Source organism: Stylophora pistillata, chromosome 6, assembly GCF_964205215.1.
Source record: "Stylophora pistillata chromosome 6, jaStyPist1.2, whole genome shotgun sequence".
Taxonomy (NCBI): Eukaryota; Metazoa; Cnidaria; class Anthozoa; order Scleractinia; family Pocilloporidae; genus Stylophora; species Stylophora pistillata.
In genome coordinates this window covers 25,167,411-25,189,076 of record NC_142524.1, presented here as the reverse complement: position 1 = coordinate 25,189,076, position 21,666 = coordinate 25,167,411, and the positions used below count along the sequence as shown (strand labels likewise).

The following is a 21,666-nucleotide window of genomic DNA, read 5'->3' as shown; positions in this document are numbered from 1 at the left end:
AAATGAACATCATCTAACAGCAAGGGAAGGTACAAATAAAAGTTACAATTCTACGCAGATCAAAACCTTTGAACTCATATACTCAGCTGGACATAGAGGCCCATTTAAACCACTCATTATGGAAACAATGTCAAAAGTTCTGACTTATTCTTCAGCAAATTATGTTTATAACTCATTTTTATTCGTGCACTGTAAGCATGTTTTTTTTTTAGTTTTCTCTAGAGGAAGTTGTTAGACACCATAAAGGCTTGCAGCTGTATGTTACCTTTCTTCCAGATAAAACCCTTGGAAGCTAGCATCATCGTCCATGAGGCATCTAATTAATCAAACTCAATCGAATTCAATCGAACTTAATCACACGATTCGGTTCGATTAAGTTCCATAATCGAACAAAATCGAACTGTCACAAAAGTTCTGAGAATTGGAACTAATCAAACTGTTCGATTAAGTTCGAGTAGTTCGATTGAGTTCGAATAGATTCGATTTTGATAGAAACAAACAGCGGTCAGATAGTATTCAAATTGGAATGGGGCAATACAAGTGGCATAAACGCGGGATTCCCCAAATAGAGAATGAAAAAAAAAGAAAATTGCTCTCTTTAATATTATTATAATTCCTGTTCCGTCGGGGGGATGTAAATCCCTGACGACTCTCTCATTTTCCCAGCGTCTAAAAACAAAAAGGCTCTCTTGCTCAGTTGTCCATTTCTTCGATTTCTTTCACCGTGTTCTGTACACTGAAAATTTCCAGTCGCGCAGGCTTTACTTAGGCTATTTTAAAAAGGCCCTGCAGGCTCAGGAGTAAAACATAAATTATAGAATCGTTAAAGTGAAGTTAGATTAATTTTCCCAGGTAATTTTCTATTGCCAGTTGAACTGTTGTTCAGTTTTAAAGTCAGTGTATTCTCTCGTTTGCAAAATGGTGAAATCAATGTAATTTCCACTCTAGTGATATTTGTGGTGAAGTTAAGACTATTTCAATGGTGTTCGATTGAGTTCGATTGGGTTCGATTGGGTTCGATTGTGTTTGAAAATCGAACGTAATCGAACTGTCACAGAAGTTTTTCAGTTCGATTTTTTTCGACTATTGAACTAATCCAACCGAATCGTTCGATTAAGTTCGACTGGGTTCGATAAAGTTCGATTACCGAACAGTTCGATTAGTTACGTCGGGTACATATGCAAACAAGCTGGGAATCAATGCATCTGCAACAAATGTATTATAATTTATTACAGCTCACTTACCCGACACCTTGAAGGCACATGGATCTTGGATTGGCCTTTTGATTTTGATTCCTTGTTTACCGATCGTGAGTTGTTCTCGGAGATAAGTTTACACAAAGAGTCGACTTTGTTTGTCAGGTCTTGGAACCTTTCAGCATTTTCTTCATCGCGCTGTCTAAACTGCTCCCATAATATTTGAGTTTCTTTGAGAGAATCGTCGAGAAGAACAACATAACTATCGCTCAGGCTGATACTGTTTGACATTCTTGATTTCTCGATAGAAAAACGGCTCACAAATCACTTCTCACAGCGAAAGTAACTCAGAATAGCGCTTTATACTATTACTAAAAATAGATTTTGTTACGTGATAACCTATGAGACCCCCCGCACAGACTCAGACAAACATTGCGACCAGCTTAAGGAAATGTACGAGTGAGAGCTGTAAAATTAAAACAAAACGACGGAATATTTCGTCAAAAACTGACTTGGCGTTCTGAAAGGAAGGGGCATGGTTGGTACCAAACACTGTTGTTGGGGTGAGTGTAAGACAGACTCAAGATATGCAGATAAATGGCCAAAATCACTCAAAGAGTGAAAGGAATTAGGGAAGAAAGTAATCATTCCTTTCCCAAAACCTTCGCGAGACATGGCAAAGTGCAAGCGTTGGCTGGTGGCTTCTTCGCATGAGTTTTTTACGGAGAAAAACATAACAAGAAACACTTAAGTTATATTTGTGCTCTTCACTGGCCCGGCGGAAAAGGTCCAACAGCCGAATTTCCCGATCCACTAAAGGCAAATCTAAGACCAGCGCAAGTAAGTTGAGCACATGCTCCTTAGAGGAAAGCACCGAAAGAAAGAGAAAATTCAGCGTCAAAGAAACAAATTATTCAATGACAACTGCCTGAACATTAACTACATAAACTACATGAACTGGCATTTAATAGAAACACAATCAGTATTGAGCGAAATATACAAAAATCCGCCGCTCGTATCTTACAAAAGAGGGCGATCGCTCAAAAACATGCTCGTGAGAGCCAAACTTTGAATAGGCTATTCTAAACACGCGCTGGGGAGTCGTGTAGGCCTGTCAACCCCCTTTTTACATTGTTTACATCAGAATTTTCTTGAAAAACTTTGGCAGCAAACCATTTTCCATGATCGATTGCCGGATCAAGGGTGTGACAATTCCCGCATCTCACACAGTCTGTACAAGTTCTTCTCGTTTACTGCTTAATTTTAAGCCCCTACATTTTAACCACCGTTTTAGCTGGTCTACAGTGTATTCTTCCGGTTCTCTTTCAAATTTGGAGCCAGGAACGCCGTCCTCTTCGGTCAGAACTGTAAGGGAATAAGCGAACTACTCGCCATTTCCCTTGTAGCTCTCAAAGAAGAGGAGTTTGTTTGTCTGAGTCAAGCGGGGGGTCTAAAATTTCATGACGTCATTAGTATAAAGCGCTATTGATAGCAAACGAGGTGAGAAGACGCTAAAACTCGTGCGATAAAATGTCTCACCTTTTGATAGGCCCATTTAAGTCTCGTGATCACGATCTTTTACCGAACATTACCGATTTTGTATGAGACTTGATGCTGAGTATTGTTTGTTTTCACGTGACGTCATCGATATTCTAAAATGATAAATCGCAGGGCCTCTGAGTTTTCAGCTTTCTTTGGTTATTGAACATCCTAAATGCATCTCCTTTTGAAGGTTTTCAGCTCTTACAGCTCTTGTACTCTTACAGCGATTTTTAGCAATCTAAACAGTCGAGGTATCGTGAAAAGTGTTTATGTAAATATCTGCTAGTTCTAAAGGGCGAGCGGATCGATTTTTACAGCAGAAGTGAATTCCAGATGTTTTCAGCGATTTCCGGCCGCCATTACTGTGTCCCAGACTGGGACACAGTAATGGCGTAATGGAATAGAAAACACGCAGGCCAAGGCAATCAGCTGATCTTATGGCTCGAAAAGCTTCCTGTAATAGGCATTATGTAGCTTGTACGCATTTTTGTTCGTCCAATCATACATGTTTCAAAAAGAAAAAAAAAACTAATCTCTCGAGCTCGAAATGGGGAGCGCCTATTTTAAGTTATTAAATATATTGACGCGGACAGCAGGTTTATGCCTGTGTATGAAACAACGTAAAAGAAGAGATTCTGATAAACACGAACATAAAATTAAAGACGTGTAAACTTATTGTGCGTAAAGAATGATAAAGGTCCGTAAAGAACAGTGCGTAAATAATCGTAAAGGATGTTAAAGACGCGGAAAGTGTCACCAGCGAAATTGCTCAAAATACATAAAGTTTTACCTAAGACAGACGAAACACGATTATGTCAATTTTTGGGGGGTTACTAATTAGAAAGCAGTGAGTTGTATCCATCTTTGACCCATATTCTTTACGAATATGTAAGATTGTTTACGTATTCTTTACGTGTTCCTTGCATTTACGCGTCTTTACGGAATGCGTTACTTTTCCGTAAAGAAAACGCCATATATTTACGGATCTTTACGCAAATGCTAAAGATACGTAAATTCATCATTTCATGCTGTGAATAAGGACTGCGATAAGTTTATAAAGAACTGTCAATTTCATTTCTTTTCTCAGCTGTGAGTTATAATGTAAATTGGCCACTGTTACGAGTCATTACTACATTGAGACCCTGTGACACAAACTACCACTCTTTTATGGCGTTCAACAGTTCTCTATGACTCTCACTGATCGATAAGAGTTTCAGTAGCTTTTCGTGTTCAAAAAAACCTTGCGCGGGATGATTTGTTTGTCGTGACTGCTTGCACTGACAAAGCATAATAAAATCAGTAATTCTGTTGACAAAGAACGTCGGCAGATATGGAATACAGTTATTTTATGAGTTAGAACTTGTACTTGGTGGACACTCCAGGAGATAGACTTGCCCCAAGTCGTATTTTTATGCTCTTCTTAGAGAAAAACGAGCGACGAAATCGCGAGGAGACGACTTGTCGCGCCTGTATGGATTCCAATTCGTTTTCCGCCCCACTGGACTCCCACAAAAACAGACTTTGAGAAAGTCTAAAGTGCAGGCGACAATTTCAAAGGTTATTTGGGTATCCGGTAATAAGTGAATGGATAGGTCAAACATATAAATGAATTCATCAAACAGGCGATAGATCGTGCTTACTGTGAGGCATTTTCAGATTTCCCTGAAATCCTGAGGTCAAAGAACCTCGACATAAAAACTTCCCACAATAACTTTCGGGGCTGTCACGTGCATATTTTCAGTTTCTTCCATCAACCTTTCCCGAAACAGGTGTTTACAGAACAGAATCTGCCGGCGGATTGACGGATTGAAACTGACCAATCAGGACCGACTTACGCTGTTTGTGTCTTACAGGCAATGACATCGAAGTTTAAAAGGAGTTTAAAAATGGGCGGCTGTACATATAGCCTGCTTACAGGCGGTAGTTTGTTTTTCAGGCGCGAGATTCGCCTTGTCACTGGTCCTAAATCTTCCATCCCTCCATTCGCCGGACGATCGATATTCGCCATGCTGAATCTCGCACTTGAAGACACAAACTATCACCTGCAAGCAGGCTTCTGTACACAGTGCTGCAGTATTATGACAATATATTCTTCAAATTTAGACGCTTCGGTCGAAATCTTTCTTTGTCCGCTAACGTTTCGACACGCAGTCGCCCAATGATATTAGAGAGCTTAAGCACCAGACGTTCCTGAGGTCACGAACGCCTACCCGAAGTCATTAGAGGAACTATGTACATACTACGCATGTCATGACGTTCGCGTGGTCACGTCGCAGACGCCAGAACGCCACTTTTCAGGTTGAAGGTAGGACGCCACAAAAATATGCTGTTATTTTGTTTATAGGAGATAAATTATTGACTCAAAACCATAAAAAGCTCTTCTGCTTTTCATTAAGTGATTAAAAAACGTTTTCGTAGCGCGTAAAGTGGTTTTTGCTTAATCGATAGATTAAACGGGATTCGACAATGGCAGACAATTTTCTCGCCAAGTCTGGGTGAGTTAAGTCATTTGATTTCATGTCCATTTGAATCATCAAATGCAGAACTAAGATTTTTTTAAACCGGATTTAAGCTTATCACAAATTACTCTGAGCGATAATTTAGAATTAAGACACTTAAGCGACATTTAGATACAATAACAAAGTGCAAAATGAGATAGATGATTGTCTTTCTGCGTCGGTTGTATTTTGTAACTGCACCTTGTATATCGTATGCATCTATGCTAGGTTTTGAGCAACCTACTACAAACATAAGAATAACAAATCTCGCTGTGATTAACGAATTTAGAAAAAGAGAAATGGTCCTCTAGGCATCCAGATCATGCACTGAGAACTTCATGCTCGCTCGTTTGTTCGCATTGTTTACAGAAGTATGAAGTGGTAAATTTCACGTCGCTTAATAAATTGACGAATTATTCATTCTGTCAAGAGAGTGGGGTAAAGAAACTTATTCCCTTGCTCATTAAGGTCATATCTCTAGCATCTTTTAGCAAAGACATGTTAACACGGGTAGAAGTCCGTGTCTGAAAAACGTCGACTGCTTAACCTTCCTATTTCGCGCCAAGAACGAAGGCCTCGATCCAGTCTTACACGGCTTCTCTGCCGTTCGTGTTGTCAAGAACGTCTGGTGCTTAAGCTCTCTATTTGCACTGTAACGCAGTGATCGTATGTTTCCACGATTTTCTCCCGCTTGCATCTGAAAACTACCTAGTCATCCAAGCCTCGTGGAAAACCGGGCAAGAAATGAAGGCTTAGAAGACAAGGGATGCTTATGATTTCTTCATATCGGAATTAGTAAGTAGTATACTGACCAAGGATCTTCCCTGAAACTGTCCTCGCTAAATTGACTTGAAAACATTAGTTGACCCTTCATTTTACTAAGTTGTTGTTGTTAGTCTTGCATATACTTATTCTGCATGTCCAATAATTCACCACTTGTATCTGCCTAGCACTGTTTGTCCACAAAATGAGGTTCTGACTTGTCCACTAGTAAGCAATAAAAATTAATTTATTATAATGTCTTATTTATTTCTTGCTATTGAGTGCGCACACTATGTCCATGAGGACTTTAACAAGAAATACTCAAGTACAGAGTAAGTTATTATACTTTCACCTATTTTGCCTTTTGTTTAAGTTAATAATAATATAAGCTGTTGGTAATTTTGATTTTATTTCATGAGCATAGTGTAAGCACTCCGAATTCCAACACTCAAAAATAATTCGGAGACAAAAAATCAGAAATATTGAATTAAGAATACAACTTAATAGTAAATAAATAAGAGGAAAAACGGCTCATCCTCGGTGTAAAAACCTGTGAAGTTTACGAGTGACGTAAAACAAAGACAACAAAACATTATAAACAATAGCGTACATCGAAAAAATACCTCATGAAACAAAGAAAACCTCGTCAGGTTCTTACACCGAGGATGACCCGGAAAAACATGGCAAACTCAGCTGAATAGAAAATCCTAACTTACTAAATATGTCAGAGGCGATGTTTTGTTCTGATTGAACCTTTTCAGCCTCAAGTCTTTCAGCATCTAGTCTCTCAGCTTCAAGTCGTTTCGCTTCTTTTCTAGCAGCCAAAGCCTCTGCTTCTTCTTGGATTTTCCTCTTCTTTTTCTCTCGATGCTCTGCCCGATCATTACGTGCGACTGCTTTTTGGATGTCCTTTTCAGTAACACTGTTATGTCCCAGCTTTGACGATGGTGCCCACTCTGGATCTGTGGTAGATTTAAAGTATAAAGCTGGTCCCCCTTCGACAAGGAATGTAATTTGACATGTTAAGCACAAACGGTGCGAACACACTTGGAGGCCGTGGAATATGGTGATCATTCCGCGGCCGTAATTTTTAATAAAATATAATCATAGTTATTAAAAAAAATAATTCTAACCTAATGTCCTTTGTATTACTAACCTTTTATAAAGTAGTCTCTACAAACGCGAGTATTTTCAATGGCTTTTTCGTCCAGATCGCTTCTGAAAATACGAGCAAGCCACAGGATCTTCACTCTGACCAAAGTTTGCGAATGACCTCTCCTTGTGATGTTTTGATCATAGTTAATAGAGGGGACTGGTTATGAAGGCCGGCATACATGAAAGGGCCGGCCTATTGTTCGGCTCCTGAGGTTGAAACGTACCGTGACGTGACGCGAACGTGCACATCCTTGATTTGCACTACAAGGCAACATTGCGGATAGTAGTGAACTTTTTATTTTCGGAGACGATTTTGATGCCATTTTAGACATTTTAGAAGAAGAAGAAGAGCTAGATGAATACTTTACAGAAGCTGCTGACGATGTAAGTATTATAACCTTCCTGATCAGTTTAAAAAGCGAGAGAAAACAAGTGTTTTGCTATTACCATTTCGGTATGTTTGACAAGATCGAGTTCAACTGTTTATCGTGCTTTTATGTCGGGTATTCTGTAATCTTTTTAATATCATATCTATTTGTAATAGGTCGAATTCGATGACTTAGTATGCGAACTGTGTTCCAAGAAGTGCAAAAGCAAGAGTGGGTTAAAGCGACACAAAACAGCGAAGCACAAAGACCAAAATAGTGCAGATTCGTCCGAAAAGCCAAGGGAAACAGAGCAGTTCACCTTCGAGATTTATTGCGAAATCATCCACAAAGCAAAAGCCAAAATAGTTGGAAAGAAATTGTATCCAAGTTCGATTAGAGAGGAAATAAATACCTACCAAACAAATCCAGCAAATGGAGGTATAAGCGAATAAAAAACATGTATGGTCGCTTGGTCAAGTCTGGCAACGCGGAACGATTCTATACTTCCTTCTACTCTGCAGTAGTCTCAGATGCAGTAATTTATTTTGAGGGGTTGTCTAGGGATGCAGCGACATTGCTATCTACCAAAGTGGCAGATTTTATATTGGCTGGCAGCAAGGAGAAAGCCAAAGACTCTAGTATTTGTACTTGTGCACCATTAACTAAACTCTCAGCTGAAGAAGAAGCTGGACTACAGTACATGAGAGGATATGTTCTACATAAACTTCATAACAAACTGGCAAATAGTAAAAAATCACCGGAAATTGAGCAAGCAATCTCAGTTCTTAAGGCTGGAAAGTCAGATGACCAGGCTGTTTCAGATAGCAAGAGGCTAACTTCATCTTTAAATCGTGGAGGCTTATGGACAACAAGAAAGAATACCCAAACAATTTTTGAAAGAGCTGAGCACTATTTTAGGGATATAACTTCAAAGGCTGACATAAGAAAGCTTGATTGTACTGACATTATATCAAGATCTACCCATGACATAGATGTAGTCTCTGCATATCATTTAATTTTGTCTGATGCTGAACTTACAGCAGAAAGCACTGTTGCCAAAGATGTACTACATAACATCATTCAATTGTATGTAAGAGTCCGCTCCTTTTCTTTCGCAAAGGATATCATGCAGAAGCATAAGGTACAAGCAAAGCAGTTGAAATCCAAAGCGCTACGTAAGGAAATAAGCAAAGCTTGTAAAGAATCTGAAAATGAAAGGCAGTCCTAGTCCAATATAAATTTTAATGACTTTTCACCATATTGCTAAAATTGTATTGATTGACTCAGAGGATTTTAATGAGCATTAAAAGTTACCTGGCTTATACTTTTCCCAAGAAACATTGTTATTGATGTTATACAAAATTAACATTTTATCATTACATTTAAAAGCTGTTACTGACTATGCATGAAACCCATGTTCCTCATCTCTCTTGAATCGAATAAATACTTGTCACGGTTTATAATTACTTTCAGTTAATTGAAATGGTAACAAGTATAGTTTAGTTAATACAATAGAGTGAGCACAAAAATCATCCATCAAATATAGTCATTGGACTAAGACTTATCTCTCGATCTTCTCCTGGTACCATTTGATTGATATTTTACTAGAATACTTACTTACACGTTTCGATATCCTTTGGATCGAAATGCTTCTCACATGTAAATTGAAATTTCCTTTATCGATTTGACTTTGGAATTCTTTGTAGATAATTCTTGGTTTGGTCAGCTGATTTAGCCACTCTTTGCGCCATTTTTTATACTCGGCATTTCGCAGCGGGGGCAACTTAAATATGCCGATTCCTTTCGTTCTACGACATGTACCGCAACCAAACACGGCACAGTTGTCGCCAGGCATTGTAATTTCGAGTTTAGATACTTAAATAAACTGTCCCGGTGGACATAACTACATCATGACGCTTTAGAAACAGATCAAACCACGTACACAAGTCTTCTAGCTCCCCGCCATCTTGAATGTGTGTGCACGGTCACGCTTGGTTGGCTTGGTATGCCGGCCTTCATAACCAGTCCCCTCTATTAACTATGGTTTTGATGCCTGGAAATCTAAAAAGTCGATACACTCCTTTGTCCCTGATACTATTGTGACCACAGTTCTTAACCGCACAAAGATAACCCATAGAAAAAGCACCAAAAAGAACAAAGAATATCGGAGACCCCTGACTCGGCGCTTTGCTTCGTCTACCAGAAGATACTTTGTTTATCCACAAGAACTTTCAAATACCGGTTGCGCAATTAGTGTGACTTCACGTGAGAATGAAGAATTGTAAAGAGTTTCGCCACGGGAAGTGGATGAGGATTTCAGGAAACAAGAGCAAAGATAAAAACCAATCTGCCTTGGTTAGCTTTGCAAGGCTAGCTTTCTGTATTGATTTCCTGTTCGAAAACGGTGCTAAATTCTAAAATGTGCTTGGAATTCTGGATTTAACCACGGGGTGCCCAATTAGATTATTTGGTGACGTAAATGAAGATGTTGCGATTTTTACAAAGTTCAGCCTGGTTTTTCCGCGCGGAAATGAAAAGCCCAAAATAATTTTTATCTCCTCGAAAACAACACTAATTCCATTTATCATAAGCTTAACCTGAACTGATTCTGAGTTATACCGTATGGGGAAAATGATAATTGAAAACTTGCTACAAACTGCGATATTTGGATTTTGAAATATTGGTGGATTTTAAAAGAGTTCCCTGAACTCAAAATGTAATAAAATGGTCCCGTTTCAGACTTAAGCCGTACCTAAATCCCTCCTATACAAACTTGTGAAATTGATACGAGCTTGCTTTCTTTTGGGCTTTTCAAGAACAAAGTTCATTTGCCTCTACCGGCTCGGGGCACTGATTTCCGTCGTTTAACGGCAAACGATGCTCGTTTCGGTTTTCCTGAGTTTTCTAGGATAAAGAAGCAAGTCTGGGGAAGAAAGACCTTACCACGTTTCTAAGTTCAGTAGAAGGTATCTCTGGGCAAAATATGAAGGTTTTCAATTTTTCGATCGTGTGCCACATTTTTCGAAGTTCACTCGGTCAATTCAAAAATTCGCTCTTAAATGTTGTCATTTAAGAACGTAAAAGCTCTTGCACAAGCTGCAGTTATAACACAAACTGGGTCTGGGTGTGTCGATTTGTGTGAGGAGAACTAACTCGTGATACGATCACCAGAAAAAAAATTACTGGAGAGCACGCTTACAACCAAGATAGCTGACTCGGACTAGTGCGCCGTACGACACTAGACCACGTGACAGGCGCTGATTCTCGTGCAGAAATAAATCAATCAATCAACCAAATCGTGCCATAATGTGGCTACACACTTTGTGTAAGCCACAGAAAAACGAATTATCTTCTAATATCCCCCAACGAAGAAACACTGTAGTTTCTCCAGAAACTGACCCCCTTTGTATTTTCCTAAAAAACGTTTGAACTTGATTGCGGAACTGGTGATATCATAATTTGATGAACATTGGAAATAAGTTTCAGTTAATCAACAACTCAGGGTTCTATTTTGGATTGTGAGTCAGCCTTGCCAAAACATCAGATCACTGACCTTTCGGATGAACTCACGTGGGAATCCTTTAAACCGTCCAAGCAGAGTTAACTCTGTCATTGGAATACCTAGTTGCTAAACGTGATCGCTATCTTTGGAGTCTCACACGAAACAAGCACCTGTGCTCTCTTGTCAGGACTATTTTTGCTCCTCCTCTCCCCCCCCCCCCCCCTCCATTCACCTAAATCACTTGTTGGCTCACACTCCTAATGATGATTATGGTGATTCTAGTTTTAGCTAAAGGATTCTTCAGACGTCTAGGCCATTGCTTATTGAAAACGTAAATTCTAACTCAGTTCTATATTCAAGGTCTGTTATTTGTAGTTGTATTTCATTCTTGCCAAAACATATCAGTCTTAGAGGCTCAGCACTTAATCTGTTTTCTAGATAAGCTTAGTTTTTTGAGATGAACCCTGGCCCTCTCGAATTAAAGTAACTTCATTAACATATATTAAAGTTTGTAAAGCATTCAGGTGGAGAATCAGACAAGGTTTATAATTAAAACTACTCTGGTTCAAAGATTGAATGAATGTAACAGAGAATTTACAATTCCTAGTCAACGTTTCGACACTCCTTTCTAGTGCCCTCATCAAGGGTGATCTAATCGTTGCAACAAGAGGTCCTTTTTACACGCTCGCTAATTAGCAGCCTTTGTTTCTGACGAGGTGTAAATAGGCATCAGGTAGTAAGCCGCCATCATCACGATTTAAAGGAGCGTGGCAAAGAAGTCACATACGGCGCGCCATGATAATGAAAACAAACATATGAAAGCTGTGGGATATAATTTATGCAAGATAACGGTACTTAGAAATTACACACCGAGGCCACTCTGACATAGTCTTGTTTGTTTGGGATTTTTCAATTTTTTTACATTACAGTTTCTGAACTCTTCATTATCTTACGCACATAAAAAAAAAACACATTTGCACTTAGAATGACTAACCATACGACGCAATTGTTCACTGGCCAAACAGAATTTGCAATATCTTAAATTTTAGTTAATGAATGTATAGTTAATCATTTACGAACAGAAAGATAGAACGGATCGTTTAGTGGATAGATACATATTTTAACGACAAATTGATGCTCAATGTTTCGATGATCACGCTAACCTCATATTATCGTAATTGTTTGTCATGCTAGTCTGTCATAGGATGCAGACATGAAATGATAATTAAAGTTTCTAAAATATTCATAATTAGTTATCGTAAATGAGGCAGCTAGTCTAGTTTTTAGCAATTTATTTTAGAGCAGAGGACGATTTTGGGCCCAATAGGGGCAAAATCACTCTCTCCTTACTCTAGTAATAAAAGCCAAGTAGAGCAGAAGAAGCCCTTAAATTTTCTATGTAGTTTCTCTCTAAGATCCCGTTTGACTTCTGCTATGTCAGCGCGATTAATTTTTAATCCACTCGTCAAGAGGCTTAGTAAAGGTAATCAATTTGTTTTCATCCAATGAATTTTTTTCGTCCTGGTACGAGAGTTAGAGATATTAAATTAAAACAAAGAACAATAAGGTAACACCCAACTCTCAGTGGTTTAGAGAAAATGAGGGAAGTTTGTACCGTAAGAGGGAAGTTCTAAGTAAGATTACTCGCATCAATTTGCACATTTCGTAAAGTCAGTCGCAGAAGCCTGGCGATCTGCGCGATGAAGAAGTCGAATTTTGTCTTTGTTTGGTGCTTCGTGATATTTGTTTCTGTCTCACCGCAAGGTAAGCTGTATCATGACAATTTTGTGAGCGGAAATAGAGAAGGGAAAGTAATTCTTCTGAATCATAGGTACTTTCTAGCACCTGCTATTTGTTTAAAGGTCTTGTTTTATTCTCCACAACATATAGCTGTTAAACGATAGCTTAACCGTAAATTCTTAAAACTTCTTAACCAGGTAAATTATTATCCCTACGGGTTCGTCAAAATACGGCACAACTCGTAAAAATACTCAGCAATACTACACAACAAAACGTCTAATAACATATATATATCCTTTCTGAAATGGTATTATTAGCCTTCTTTTTAATTAATAGTCAATGAATAGAAAACTTAACCATAGTTTAGAACATAAACTCACTTGCAGCCCTTCCAATTTTCTACGAGCTGTCGTAAAAGTGCTTCAAGGCGGAAGACAATTTTGGGCCTAAAGCGCAAAATAGTTTTAGCATATTTCAATAAATTAAAATCAGGTGCAGCGGCGGTAGCATTTATTTTTTCCGTTTCGTTTCTTGTTTAGCGTACGGATATCGATTTTCAAACTACAACTGCTGTTGTGTCTGTACGATTAACCATCGAGAAACTTAGTAAGTAAGATAAATTATCTATTTTCTCCCAAAGAATTAAATATCGGCTGTCAAAGTGACTTAAGATATCATGTTGAAACAAAGAACTATAGGGTAATATCTAGTTCTCATTGGTCAAAAGAAAGTCAGGAAGTTTTTACCATAAGGAAAAAAATAATTTTTTACATTCATTTGCACATGCTTCGTGAAGTCCGTCTCAAAAAGCGGTCTGTGATATAAAGAATCCGCTTTTTATGTTTGTTCTGTTACTTTGGTATTTTATGATATCTGCTTCTGTCTCATCACAAGGTTAGGTCTACCATTACACATTTTTGATAGGGATAGTGAAGGGAAAGTAGTCCTTCTAAATAGTAAAGGCTGATAGTTTCTAAAGAAACTGTTTGGGGCTGCGTCGGTGGGGGTAACGAAATAATTTGAATATATCAACAAAGTTGAAATGGTAAATTGGCCACCGTTACGATTATAAAAGCTGACGTTTCGAGCGTTAGCCCTTCGTCGAATCGACGAAGGGCTAACGCTCGAAACGTCAGTTTTTATAATCGTAACGGTGGCCAATTTACTATTTCAACTTTGTTGATATATTTAAATTACTTCTAAATAGTAGTTACCATTTAACACCTGCTACCTGTTTGAAGAGGGTTTTGTTGTTTATCCGCACAATAGCAACTCTTTTTAAGATAGCTAAACACTTGTTTCAACTGCTGAGCGAAGAAACTCCCGGTGAATGGATGATGTGTGTAAGTTTTCGTGCATTTCTTTTGCAGCGAATTGCGAAAGATTTTTTTTTGTAGACCGGTTCGTTATAATCGAGCTCGTCATTCAGAAGTTATTTTATAATATTTTCCACTTATCTATTCCCCTCTTTATCTATCTATTCATATTTTTGTACTCTGGATTGTTATGTGTGAAAAGTTTACATTTGTGGATGTTGTCCTCTAAATGGAAGAGTTTATTGTTGGTTGTCTGCCGGTCAAATTTTTCTCAAAAAAATAATTAGACAATATCAACAAATTTACCTGTCGTGGTAGATCTGTAGCTTTTGGGTAATAATTTAATCGGCTGAAGAACATAATTTCATACAATTAAGCTCTCCTGTAATACAAGCTCTTCGCAAAAGTTATTTTTTTCTTGATGTGGATCATTTATGGATTTCCTCAACGATTCAGCCCACTACACTCATTAAAACTAAAAAGTTTGACTGGGCTACGTTAGCTCCATTTTCTGCCTTTAAAAGCACACACAACCCACAATTCCTCTATTCGCTCCGACGAAGGGCTAACGCTCGAAACGTCAGCTTTTGTAATCGTTACGGTGGCCAATTTACCATTTCAACTTTGTTGATATATCCAAATTATTTTGTTTTCAAAAAGATTGATACGCGGCTTTTTTAAAAACATTTGTAATTTTATAATCTTTCACCAAACGTAACTCAGAAAGATAAAACGAAAGGTCCTTGCAGTGAACAACTTCACTGATCAGTGAGTCTCTCATTCATTTAATTAATATCTTAATCCTCCAAAACCATTCGTTCGATAGCGAAGTTTTGAGATGTTCCTTAATTAAGGTGGCTCGTACTAGTTTCTTCGCGCGGGGAACAGATAACTCTTAGTCACGCACGACAGAAACGTGCGAAAGAAGCGCGAGATTAAAAGACGTAAATTTAAAACAAAGATGGCGGGGCGAGGATGTTTTTCTACTTTTGTGAGAAGTTTACCTAAGAGTGTGTATTTGATGTGTTGAGCGGCCATTATGAATGCAGGAGATAGAAACTAAGATAAAAAGACGATTTTCGGAGAAGTAAAGGTTGCTTTACTTCACATCTAAAAGAAATAATAACCGATATGAAATCTTGCGACGGCGAAAGAAGAAGAACTCAAGTGAAGGATAATCTACCTGAGGTGGAAGAAGACTTTGAAAGTTAAAGGAAAATAATATGATATAGCCAGAAGTCGTGTGTAGGATTTTTAAGATGAGCCCGGGAGGCTGTCTTTGACGGCTGTTTAATGATTTTCTTAGCAGTAAACGTCTGTAAACATCAGACCGTAGGCGCTCGCGCGAGCACACGCAATAGTCAGCGGTAGCTATAACAGATCATGAACAAATGTCGATCTTATAGAATCCAGATTTTTAAATGCGCGAGAAAGCGCGTGGAAATTGCTAAACTCGCGAAAGCTATTGCATGAAAAAAAGTCCGGTGACCCCTTCTTTTTATTGTTCCAATATGATAATAACGTCGAAAGGAATCATCAGTTAAAAAACTAGAAAATTCTACGGAAGGAAATTTGCGATGTGTGAAAATTACCTTTTTTTTAGATTTTCTGAAATTCCGCTCCGTATAATTTTTTAAAAATCTTTGTGCATTTTCCTTTTCAAGTGTCAAAAGCAATCACTGAAAATAAATCACGGTGTCACCGGGTTAGTTTTCGAATTATTTAAGCCATAAGCTAAAAAATGCGTCTGAAGAAGCCTATGAAAGCGTTGCAATGGAAACTGCTACTGACGAAATGACACTTATTTTTGGATAACCGATGATTATATAATTCAACCCCGTAAAAGTGTTCAACTGGCCTTGGTAAGTCTTTCTGTTTTATTATTTCAAAGTTACAAACCATCAAAAAGATGAAAACCGGTACGAGCCACCTTGAGGTATCACAGAAGGAAAATTAGCGTTTTCCTTCAAACTGAAAATCATTCACGCTATCCCTATAAAAGTATCAATTTTCTTGAAGCTTAATAAACACTGATTGAATAAGAGGAAGAGAGAGGTCAGGCAGAGGAAGGAGAGCTACAATGTAAACCCAAACGCAAGTGCTATGCTACGCGAATGATGATGGACTGTCGGCAATATTATTCGCGAACTAACACCCACGGCAGCTTCGATAGAAATAGACCCTCGCCACTGAATCTCCCTGAGTCTAGTAGGAACCCCTATCACTATCGGTGAGCAATATTTCCGCTCGGATGCAAACTGCGATGAAATTTTCCTTTTACCGGAGCCGCAAAAGGGACTCGTCGCTTTTGGACATCATAACAACTTGAAAACAGCACTTGAATTACAAAGACAATCTCTCTATATATCTAGTTTTCGGAAAGAACTAATAGAAGTATATTTGAAAACGAATGAGTAATTTTAAAACTGTTCAAAACTGTACAATGTACAATAAAAATCAAGACTGGTTGTGAAATCGTTAATTAGATAACGAGAACAAGTTGACATGAAGTGTCGGCAACAGGGCCGTAGCTAGCATAAGGCAAGACGAGGCAATTGCCTCACTTGATTTTGGCCGTTTTTTAAATTTTCTTCTTGAAGATTGACTTTTCCGAAGAAACATGCCACGGAAACTCCTTAAAAGAGCATTTCTGAACATCTAGATTTCAAAATTTTCAGTGGGGAAAGCCCCCAGACCCCCCTCGCGGTTCGCGCCTTCGGCGCTCGAAAATTGCCTCGTCTTGTCCTGAAGTCTGGCTACAGCCTTGGTCGGCAACCTCGCCTTTCGTTCTACTCTCAAATTAATTATTGCTTTATATCTCTTGAAGTAAAGAAGATATGAAAATTTATTTCAGAAGATGAAAAATCTTTATTTTTTATATTAGACATTAAATTTTTAGGAAATTGGAAAAAACATTCTTTCTTTTTTTACATAGGAACTCATTTTAAATTAGTGTAGCACTTTTTTAAACTACTTTAAACAACTTCACCACTTAAACTTTGTAAAGATGCTTTGTTTGTGTGTCATTTAATGTAGCGCAACTGCGTTGTTTTCTGATTTTCTTTCTCTTCGCTTTAATTTATGGTAAATTATTATTTCTCTTTCTCTTCGCTTTAATTACGGAAAATTATTATTTCTATTGAGTTATCGAGATTGAGTACTTTTGTAGATTTGTGTGCATGTCGCTGTCAATTTTTTTGCCTTTGTGACAAATTGTCAAGAATTTCAAGAGTTCGCGAGAAAATGTCCAAATTTACGATTCATGTTCAGTTTTGGAGCAATCTATTCGGTTGTCATGCCAAAAGGCACCTTAATATCCGAATAGTCCAAAAGGAGCTCTCTTCTGAAACGTTCTTAAGTTTCTGTTACCACTCTAGCTTGGTCCTTTTCCTTTCTACTGGTTTCTATTGTAAAAGCTCATTGTTTGGCAAAATAAGTGGCCGCCTTGATCCATATGTCGGTCACAATAACTGCAAGTAGAGACAATTCTCCATGAAAGTTTAGAAACACCACGCATTTCCAATTCTTTGTTCCTACTAAGTGAAATTTTGCTAGGAGCCTATTTTTTTCCAAAAGCACTCTCAATCTTAACCAATAGAAGCAGTCATTATAGAACCCGACGATATACCAGAAACTTCATCACAGATATCCAGGCAAAGTCTACTCTCCCTAGACAAGTTCCATCATCTCAATGTACCTAAAATTGAAGAAATTATGGTATACGACGACTTTGAATGCACCTTTAAATGCCTTCACCATCCTCTGTGTGTCTCCGTGAACCTGGCCGCTGAAGGGCAACTGTGGTGTGAGTTACTGTCAACTGATAAGTACAGCAGTCCCAACGAATACAAAGAAAACAAGAATTCGCATCACTATTACTTTGAGGTTAGAAGCTATTTTTATCATCAACTCTGAAACTGTAGTAAATATGAGCCAACCGCGGTGGCAATAATCTTGAAAAATGTGCAAATTCGCATCGTTGAGTTCATAACTATAATGTGTCAATGTGTCACATGGAACCTGACAGTGTCAGTGTTAACCTTGATAAACGAGTTATTCTACACCGTGGGTACAATTATGAATTTAGTAACGTTACTCACGAAGGACAGAAACTCGACCTGAGGGAGGATGAAAAGGAATTTTATCATGCATCTGAGGTAGGTGTTACTTTATTAGCTGATTGTCAGTTTCTGCGGAATACCACTTTCATAATCTTAAGTGTTGAGATGATTGCTTTAATTTTCCTGTCACTGACATTTATTTTGTCATCAGCACTTTTTTGTATTTAAAGGTTACCGTGCACCTTCAGTGGTGTCTCGCGTACAAGCGATGTAGCGCGTCCGGTTTAAACTATAAATATCTAACCCCTATATCAAATTAAAGCTTATAAGACTGGCTTTCAGACTATACCAAAATTTTTGAAAAAAAATTAATTGTTGAATTTTTCACGACTTCTAAATGCGAGCGCCCGAATCACCTTTTAAGAGGTACAAGTCAAAGGGAATTATTTCGATTGCTCTCAAATTTTGACAGTAGCTAGTTTTAAATATAAACAACAAAAAAGTGTCTCCGAATTTATTTCTAAATAATTTTTTTTCAAGAGCGATTTTTAAACGATCACTCCACACTTTTTTAATCCTATTTCAAAAATGTTCTGTAACTTTTCACTGAAATTGAATATGGCAAATCGCAGACATTCTTTTTTAGCGCTTTGGCGCCGGAAACGGCGGAACATTAAATAAGCGAAAAACAAAATTTGCTTTGACATGTAATGTTCAAAAGGTGATTCGGAGCGCTCGCATTTAGAAGTCGTGAAAAATTCGACAATTAATTTTTTCAAAATTTTTGGTACGGTCTGATAGCCAGTCCTATAAGCTTTATTTTGATATGAGGTTTAGATATCTACAGTTTAAACCGGACGCGCTACCTCGCTTGCACGCGAGACACCCCTGAAGGTGCACGATAACCTTAAGTTCCCCTTCTTTTCTAATTGTTTTTTTTTTTTTTTTTTTTTTTTTTTTTATGAACTGCTCTAAATTAAAAGCTAGAGACTTAGACTTAGAAAAAACTAATCACCCATCCTGCAACATTAATATTTCAAGGTATGATTTTAAAATTGTTCATACTTTTTCTCCTTTTGGCTTCAGAGCGCTTGTGCTGATAACCCTTGCGAAAAGAACGGTACTTGTCAAAGCGGTTTTACCGACAAAGGACATCGCTGTTTGTGTCCCACTGGATTCAAAGGTCCGAACTGTAAAAAAGGTAAACCTTGTCATGTGAAACCAGCCGTAGGCTCGTGGGGGGGCTCCATTTTTATATTAAACTTCTTAACGAGAATGAAGTGTGGTTTGAAAGGTAAAAGCGGGTAGCAGAGAAACGAGGCGTTTGGTAAGCTGCTGCCTTTGGAGGCCCTGCCCTTCTTTACTTCTGTGAGGCGCTAAAACATACGCCAGCTTTGCAGGCCGGAAGAGCGCGAGTGATTGAGTTGCAGTCGGTTTTGATCCGTTTCGTTTAGGGTATGGCTCGAGTATCTGAACCAACCACAGGGTAGGAAAACAAACTAGCAAACCATGGGTTACCTTTAAAACTTAAATGAAAATCATTCTTTGGAGAGTTGTCTAGCCATCAAAAATTATTAATTTCTTTTCAGACATTGACGAGTGTGCTACAGAAACACATAGCTGTAATGCTAATGCTGTGTGCAGCAATACTAAAGGATCATACAAGTGTTCATGCAAACCTGGATATTTTGGGGATGGAAAAATCTGCACAATGCGTAATGAATCTCTTTTGATATTTCTATGAGGTTTCTAGTGATGCTCTGTTTCAAAGTAAACGCTATTCATTTGCATTTTTTTCTCTTTAAAGGTAAATTTTCGTTTCAATCAGATTTTAAAATACCACACGTTCTTTTTTATGTCGTTGTTTAAGGGTCCCGTGTTATCAGAGAGGGTGATTTTGTTTTATGTTAATCACCTTCCTTGCATTAATCAGTTTGCAACAATTTGGAGGAAACTTGATGCTTTTAATGTTCACATGAATGCAAAAATACTCACAGTGCTACCAAGAAGAATAATATTCATGTCTAACTCTTCTTTCAGTCTCAACGTGCAAGGAAATTTACGAAAGGAATAAGTAAGTAAAATAGCTCAATGACAATATCAGAAATAGGTAAGAACGAGATAAGCCATCACAAGGAATAACGGCAATTATTTCAACAACAATCCAGCTCCTTATCCTTTATGATAATCATCCGAGCTGACTTCTTTTTGGAAAAGAATTGAAACGTACGTTGTCTCTTGAAAAGTTCTAAGACCTACTGAATACGCAAACGTCTCGCTATGTACTACCAGTTCTCATAGAGCATTTTTAACAAACAGATTGAACAAGAGTGGTAAGGTTGTCCTGCTCTTGGACTCAAAGCCAATTTCCGTTTTCTGTCACATGGGAGACTTTGGATGCGGAGATGGAGGATGGACACCTGTCATGAAGATTGATGGCAGCAAGGTATAAATTGATTTCCTATCAATAAAATATAAGATCATTTGAAATTCATTCGAGATACAGGTCAGTACGTATGATGCACGATCCTCGCAATAGAGAGCGCTATTTATGCAATAGCGAAAATCAGACCTGAAAAAAATCAGGCCTGTACGGGATTCGAACCACTGACCTCTGCGATACTAGTGCAGCGCTCTACCAATTGAGCTAACAAGCCATACAGGTCAGTGTAAGTATGCGAAATAGGGTTTGTGAGAAAGTGTATGCTGTTTCCTTTACAGCTACCAAAAGTCGTTCGCTCGATCGTTCACTCCTCTTTTTTACAAGACGGGCAAGAAATGGCTACGGTCTCCCTTACAACCACCAGGAGTCGCTTATGATTAGTTAATGACCGTGAGATTAAAACAGTCTATAATGGATATCATACTAGATAAGAAAAAAATCATTTATTATCAATTTCAGAGCACCTTCCATTACAACTCTCATTTCTGGAGCGACAGAAAAGCTTATAACCCCTCTGGAGGGAACTCTGGGCTTGACTTACAAGAGACCAAGTTACCGACGTACTGGAACACATCCTTCTCCAAGATCTGTCTCGGTCTAAAGATCGACCAACAGGCCAACTTCACTGTAATCAACAAGTACGCCAATTCTGTGCACTCACTGATCGCTGATGGAAAATACCACTCCACCTCATTGGGTCGTAACACGTGGAAGGCGTTGATTGGTTCTGAGGCCTCTTTGCAGCCCCACTGCAACAAGGAAGGTTTCAATTCTGTGGGGGACGACTCACCTCATTCCAAAGCAAGAATCGGTATCATCGCTGACAATCACAAGGGTTGCGCCAAATGTGACTCCCGAATTGGTTTTGGTACGGGAGGTCATCATGATGACTCCAACACGTGTGGAAATGAAGCAACACACTCGTCAGACAACGGAGACAAGCACATCAAAGCCATGGGGTACATCCTGGTGCAGTGACAGGGGAAACAGTTGACTCCCCAAATTTCAAGTCAAGAGGCCATCATGAATTAGAAAAATGTATAGCTTACTAGCTAATAAAACAGTGGGTTCAGCATTATCTTC

General features: G+C 38.4%; 2 protein-coding genes across 7 annotated transcripts; both read left to right on the top strand.

Moving 5' to 3' along the window:
* The first annotated feature begins 7,697 nt into the window (after positions 1 to 7,697).
* Positions 7,698 to 8,859, top strand: LOC148729027 (uncharacterized). The gene has a single exon (XM_088725446.1). The coding sequence runs from the start codon at positions 7,979 to 7,981 to the stop codon at positions 8,747 to 8,749; it is 771 nt and encodes a 256-aa protein (XP_088581572.1). The 5' UTR covers positions 7,698 to 7,978; the 3' UTR covers positions 8,750 to 8,859.
* A 3,755-nt stretch (positions 8,860 to 12,614) lies between these two features.
* LOC111346495 (uncharacterized) lies at positions 12,615 to 21,666 on the top strand. Of its 6 annotated transcripts, none has more exons than XM_088725296.1 (7): positions 12,615 to 12,787; positions 17,681 to 17,964; positions 19,227 to 19,341; positions 19,730 to 19,855; positions 20,181 to 20,214; positions 20,460 to 20,586; positions 21,043 to 21,666. In XM_088725296.1, the coding sequence occupies exons 1-7, from the start codon at positions 12,724 to 12,726 to the stop codon at positions 21,559 to 21,561; spliced, it is 1,269 nt and encodes a 422-aa protein (XP_088581422.1). In that variant the 5' UTR covers positions 12,615 to 12,723; the 3' UTR covers positions 21,562 to 21,666. The 6 variants fall into 6 exon arrangements, with proteins under 6 accessions (XP_088581422.1, XP_088581421.1, XP_088581424.1 ...); XM_088725295.1 differs by having other exon boundaries at positions 12,616 to 12,787; positions 17,678 to 17,964; XM_088725298.1 differs by having other exon boundaries at positions 12,619 to 12,787; positions 17,678 to 17,964; positions 19,227 to 19,323.

Excerpts from the sequence above, each read along its gene's own strand:
- LOC148729027 (XM_088725446.1), top strand. The coding sequence starts at position 7,979 with ATGTATGGTCGCTTGGTCAAGTCTGGCAACGCGGAACGATTCTATACT.
- LOC111346495 (XM_088725295.1), top strand. The coding sequence starts at position 12,724 with ATGAAGAAGTCGAATTTTGTCTTTGTTTGGTGCTTCGTGATATTTGTT. Across the intron at positions 19,342-19,729 it reads AGGTCCGAACTGTAAAAAAG|ACATTGACGAGTGTGCTACA; the intron begins GTAAACCTTGTC and ends ATTTCTTTTCAG. Across the intron at positions 20,215-20,459 it reads GAAATTTACGAAAGGAATAA|ATTGAACAAGAGTGGTAAGG; the intron begins GTAAGTAAAATA and ends TTTAACAAACAG.